The sequence below is a fragment of the Drosophila sechellia genome, chromosome 3R (assembly GCF_004382195.2).
Source record: "Drosophila sechellia strain sech25 chromosome 3R, ASM438219v1, whole genome shotgun sequence".
Taxonomy (NCBI): domain Eukaryota; kingdom Metazoa; phylum Arthropoda; class Insecta; order Diptera; family Drosophilidae; genus Drosophila; species Drosophila sechellia.
In genome coordinates, this window is record NC_045952.1 from 4,615,748 (window position 1) to 4,621,804 (window position 6,057).

General features: G+C 46.9%; 2 protein-coding genes across 2 annotated transcripts; one reads left to right on the forward strand and one right to left on the reverse strand.

Moving 5' to 3' along the window:
• The first annotated feature begins 8 nt into the window (after nucleotides 1-8).
• LOC6614021 (nuclear receptor-binding protein homolog) lies at nucleotides 9-4,208 on the forward strand. The gene is made up of 2 exons (XM_002038439.2): nucleotides 9-1,608; nucleotides 2,478-4,208. Exons 1-2 carry the CDS (start codon nucleotides 478-480, stop codon nucleotides 3,270-3,272), a joined length of 1,926 nt encoding a protein of 641 aa, XP_002038475.2. The 5' UTR covers nucleotides 9-477; the 3' UTR covers nucleotides 3,273-4,208.
• Nucleotides 4,209-4,483: 275 nt separating this feature from the next.
• On the reverse strand, nucleotides 4,484-5,950 carry LOC6614022 (m7GpppX diphosphatase). Its single transcript, XM_002038440.2, has 3 exons — nucleotides 5,695-5,950; nucleotides 5,487-5,633; nucleotides 4,484-5,425 (listed from the first exon to the last, which is right to left on the reverse strand). Exons 1-3 carry the CDS (start codon nucleotides 5,861-5,863, stop codon nucleotides 4,617-4,619), a joined length of 1,125 nt encoding a protein of 374 aa, XP_002038476.1. The 5' UTR covers nucleotides 5,864-5,950; the 3' UTR covers nucleotides 4,484-4,616.
• Nucleotides 5,951-6,057: the final 107 nt, after the last annotated feature.

Here is a 6,057-nt window from a genome sequence, read left to right on the forward strand (position 1 = left end):
GATAAGCCAAAGGCATCGATTTGCTCACATTTCTTGGGTGTTTTAGCGTGAAAAAAACGCCTAAATAAACGAATCGGCAGCGTGTCAGGCAAGAAAGTGCAACCAACGGATCGCCGTTCGCGACGCAGTCGAGGATTGGAACAGCAGACACCGTCGAAGGTGGCGAAAAACGTCTCAGCAACCGCCAGCCGTCGCAGCGGAGTGTTTACTCGGAGAGGGGTGCAGTGGAGGAGCTGTGTGGGCGCGTGCGTGTGTATGTGTGCGCCAGTGAGTGGGGCAGAGGCAGCGGCAGAGGAGCAGCGGCGGATGTAGCTCGTAGCCCGGACCCCGTAGTGGATACCACGAAGTGTTAGCGCAAACGTACGCAGTCCAACTTTGAGGCACAAAGAAAATAAACACTGGAAACCGAAGACGAGGCCTTCTGGAACTGGAACAGCACTGCTCAACAGCCGCAGCCGCGTCGGTGACCGCACCCTAATGTCAAATAGCCAAGCAAATGCCGGCATCAGCGGTAGCGCGGTAGCGGATGAACCCATCCAGCACCACCCCTCCTTGGCGGCCGGCCCCGTAAGTGCATCCTGCCCAGCAGCGACACCGCCGTCGCAGTCGACGCAGCAGCCCCCGCCGCACATAGTTGGTGCCTCAACAGCTGATGCGGGCAGCAGCGCTGCGGTCGGCGTCGGCGTCGTCGCTGGCAGCGAATGCGTCAATCTGGACTCGTCGCCACGCGAATCCGGGGACGATTCGGAGGATGAGAGCGAGATTCTGGAGGAGTCGCCATGCGGACGCTGGCTGAAGCGACGCGAGGAGGTGGATCAGCGCGACGTGCCCGGTATTGACTGCGTCCATCTGGCCATGGACACTGAGGAGGGCGTAGAGGTCGTGTGGAACGAGGTGCAATATGCCAGCCTGCAGGAGCTGAAGTCGCAGGAGGAGAAGATGCGGCAGGTGTTCGACAATCTGCTGCAGCTGGACCACCAGAACATTGTCAAGTTCCACCGCTACTGGACGGACACGCAGCAGGCCGAGCGTCCCAGGGTGGTCTTTATCACCGAGTACATGTCGAGCGGATCGCTGAAACAGTTCCTCAAGCGCACCAAGCGCAACGCCAAGCGCCTACCGCTGGAGTCGTGGCGCCGGTGGTGCACTCAGATCTTGTCCGCACTCAGCTATTTGCATTCCTGCTCGCCGCCCATCATCCACGGCAATTTAACCTGTGATAGCATCTTCATCCAGCACAACGGCCTGGTCAAGATCGGCTCGGTGGTCCCGGACGCGGTCCACTACAGCGTTCGGCGCGGCCGAGAGCGGGAGCGTGAACGCGAACGAGGCGCCCACTACTTCCAGGCGCCGGAGTACGGCGCCGCCGACCAGTTGACCGCCGCCCTCGACATCTACGCCTTCGGGATGTGCGCCCTGGAGATGGCCGCCCTGGAGATCCAGCCCAGCAACAGCGAGTCAACTGCCATCAACGAGGAGACCATCCAGCGCACAATCTTTAGCCTGGAAAACGATCTGCAGCGCGACCTGATACGAAAGTGTCTCAACCCGCAGCCGCAGGACCGACCCAGCGCCAATGATCTGCTCTTTCACCCACTGCTTTTCGAGGTGAGTTAGCAAGTCAATTATCTTGTTCTAAATGCTATAAATTGACGTCCCGCATGACAATTGCCATGCCAACTAGACCTTGTATTCTAATTCTCGGATCCATCTTACGGGTGGAGATATTTAGTTTAATAATCTCTCCTATACAATTTTATTATTAAATCATCCTCCACTTATGGAAATAGGTCGGAAATGCCTTCATAATATGTTAAATAAAGATTTAAAGTAAATAATAATTGAAAATTACATGATTTCAATACAAAGTAAAATATATAAGTTCTAAATTGGGCTTTATCCGAATCATATCGTAAATTATCTGAGAATTTAATAAATTATATACATGTTTATATTCCATTTCCTTTAAATTCTTTTCTCTCCAAACTAAATGGCAGGAGAACTAGTAATCAGTTGATAATTCTACAATCCATCTTGACTGTAGTATATGATTTATTGCGCACAGTCACGGACTAAAGCTCTTATATCTTAAGTTCAACTAAAAATTAATATGACACTTGTTTTGTTTACATATTATTTTGATTACTGAGGGTCATTCGTTTTATTTTCATACCTGTTACTAGATTAGTTAAGATGAATGTAACAGGTATTGTTATTGATTCTTCATCAGAATCGTCCACTCCAACGGAAAGCCCATAGAACTCCCTCGCTGGTCTTATTTGTCTTGCCAATATCCATTGGTATGCCATTTTAATGTGTTGAAATTTCTCTTTTGCACTCCCACTTGAGTCTGATATACGAAAAACTCAATATAAATTTGTACATAGTTCTAATGACTAATAACATTGCAAGGTATTCTTATAACACTTTTATAAAGGTAATTGACTAATAATCCATTTTTGCTGCTATTACTACAGGTGCACTCCCTCAAACTGCTGACTGCCCATTGCCTGGTCTTCTCGCCCGCCAACCGCACTATGTTCTCGGAAACCGCCTTCGACGGCCTCATGCAGCGATACTACCAACCGGACGTGGTTATGGCCCAGCTACGGCTGGCCGGCGGCCAGGAGCGGCAGTACCGACTCGCAGACGTTTCGGGTGCCGATAAGCTGGAAAAGTTCGTCGAGGACGTGAAGTATGGTGTGTATCCGCTAATTACGTACAGCGGCAAGAAGCCGCCAAACTTCCGTTCCCGGGCAGCCTCCCCGGAGCGGGCTGACTCTGTAAAATCGGCCACTCCGGAGCCTGTGGACACGGAGTCGCGGCGCATCGTTAACATGATGTGCAGCGTTAAAATCAAGGAGGATAGCAATGACATAACCATGACAATACTGCTGCGCATGGACGACAAGATGAACCGCCAACTGACATGCCAGGTGAACGAGAACGATACGGCGGCGGATCTCACCAGCGAACTGGTGCGCCTCGGTTTCGTCCACCTCGACGACCAGGACAAGATCCAGGTGCTGCTGGAGGAAACGCTTAAAGCGGGCGTTATGAGCGACGGTGCCGGTGCAGAGAGCTCCGGTGCGGGGGTGACGACCACGGCGACCATGGCGGCCTTGGAGCAGCTGGAACGCAACTGGTCGATATCCTCGGATGCAGACAAGCAGGGCACTGCCGTGATGTATGTACCGCAGGAGCAGCAGCAGCACCAGCACCACGCGGACGGGGACGTCGACGTAGAACACTCGGGCACGACGAGCAATTGAAAGTATCAGCTTAGTATTCAGGGCATGCCGGCGCGTATTGTTTTTATTATATTGGGAAATTACACATTACGATTTTATTAATACTATTATTTGTTATTTTTATATATATACCTATATATATGTGTATATGTATGTATGTATTTGAAATAATATTTATGTATGTATGTATCATAAACGATGTTGAACCAGGCTTCCAGGCTAAAGATTTCGATGACGTAGGACACGCGGCAGACAAAGGTGGGTCGCCTCTGCGAGCACGATGAATATTCCAAATCGCAGGAACACTTAGCGAAATGTCTTAGAGAAACTATAAGTATAACAATTATTTGGCTCTAAATCGTACCCGGAAAAAACGAAACATGGTACGGTAAAAACCGACTCATTGTTTAATTTTCATGCTAAAGACAATGTTATTAGTCCTATAGTTTCTTTGGTAAATTTGCTAGGAATTGTTTCGACCCATGTCCCAATTGAAACCTCGATCCACTGCGACACCTCGACACACACTTTTGAAAAAAGCGGCTAACGAGCTTGACAAAACCCAAAGCATTCGCTTAGCACAACTCTGAAACGAGCACGAATGGAATTCGCAGCTCCGACTAGCTGCGGCTAGACAAGATTCGAATACGAAAACCCAGACACATTAGATTTCGATAAACGAACATCTGGACGCCAATGTAAGGATCATTTTTTCTAGGACATTATCAAATTTCATAAGTTAGCCATGTCGCGAGGAGAAGAAACCCTAAAACCGCTGTGGAATGTATTTAAATGTATTACAAATATAAACAAATACGCAAGGCCACGAAAAATAATAAGTAAATTATTAAACTAAAAACTATGAAAACACAAGCAGAGCATGCAACAAAAAAATAATACACAACAGACATAGCTACACTATTATTAAACAAATAAAGATGGCAACCAGCTGACTAACTACAAAGTCTTTTTATTTGTTTTTTAAGCTAGTCCAATTAAATTACTAGGGGCAGATTTCAGTTTTCTTTTCCTATTTGTTTTTTTTATTATTTTCGAAGAATGAATTAAGACTCACGAACATGTGAGTAACCCACAAATCTCAAGTTTGTTTTTAAAATGTACTTTCTACAGAATTCAATCATTTTCTCTTAAGCGACTGTTTTTTAATGTGTGAAACGAAAAGAAATATTGTGAATACTTTAAAACAATTAATAACATGTAGTCCCAGCAAGTGCTTTCAAATTAAATTTTCCAAAATTACTTTATTTTGAATTGAATGATCATAAGTAGGATGTATTATTGATAGGCAACATCTAGGTTTAGCTTTCTCATTAAGTAATACCACTGAACGTTTGGAAAGGGAGCTTAGGCACATGCCTGAACAGCCGACTCGGCCTCCTTGGTCTCCGGCGAACCCAACTTTATGCGCTTGCACTGCCTATCCTCCGGCTCCTCATCGCTAAAGCCTTCCGGCGGAGCGACGCCCAAAGAGTCTGTGTCAGGGAGCTCCTTATCGTCGCTCGCTTTTGTCAGCGCTCTAATGGGCAGCTCCTGCTCATAGAGATCCAACAGCTTGTTGCCTTCGTACAGGACAAACGGCAAGGTGGCTCGCTGATAGTAGTCCGGCATCAGTTCCAAGTTGTTGATCACCGTGTCCAGCATGTGGGACTTCTCGCACCATATGCCCGGCGCATCGTTACGTACTGGATTGATGTGCACGTGGAGGTGATAGAAGGACGGCTGGTAATGAAAGTACATGCGCAGCTGATTGGGATTAATGCCGTATAGCTTCGAAATTGCGTCCTTCGACGCCTGGCGCACGTTGCGCAAAAGATCGAGATGACTTCCATTCAAGTCCCGCAGAGACTTGATGTCGCGCTTGTGGACAATGCCCAGCAGATAGAGGGTTTCGACATTGCGACCGTCCCATTTAAGATCAGGCAGAAGGATAAAGCCGGTCTTTGGATCCTTGTCCTCGTACACTATACGTTCCGTCTCCTGCTTGTGCTCGAGTATGTTGTAGACCCACTCGAGGGAGAACTGACTTGAGGTAAGATATGGAAGGGTTATTCTTTGGTAGAGATCAGGAGTCTCCCGTATGAGATACTTTTGGGAAACTGAGTACTTCTCGATGTGCTTCTCGGTGGCGGGATAAATGACTGTGCTTTTCACACCTGTGAAATAAATGATATAAATCTATGATCTATCAGTATGAGCTATGAATCTAATACTTACTGCACAAATTCCGGGTCGGCACAACCTGAAAACTGCCGTAGATATTGTTGATAAACTCAGTGTCAACTTTCAGGTCCGCGGTAAAATAGCTGGGCTTCTTGGGAGACTCCTCCGATGACGCCGTGGCCACATCGCTTTCCCGGTACGCTGCGGTTAGTATGGATTATACTATAGAGAACATTATCTGCCTTTATTTACGCTTTTATACCATTTTTCTCGAAAACAACAATGGCATCATCGGTTCCTAAATCCGGAAAAGTGCCAAGCAGGGATATACTTTTCCTAACGCTGTTGTTGGTTAGGATTCGCTTCAGTTGGAACTTGGATAAGTCGTACGACGGCGACTTTACCTCTGTGCTATTAACTGGTTCCGACATTTTTGATAATAATAACAATAATAATAATAGCTAGGAAGATATATGTATTTTTATTTTCTTGCGGTTTTTCAGAGAGTCAGCGTGACCATGACTGGGCTCCACGAAAATTCCATACAAACATACATATCGGAGACCATTTAGCGAGTACTCAAACCCTGTTAAATAACATTCTGAAACGGTTTTACAAACGGTTG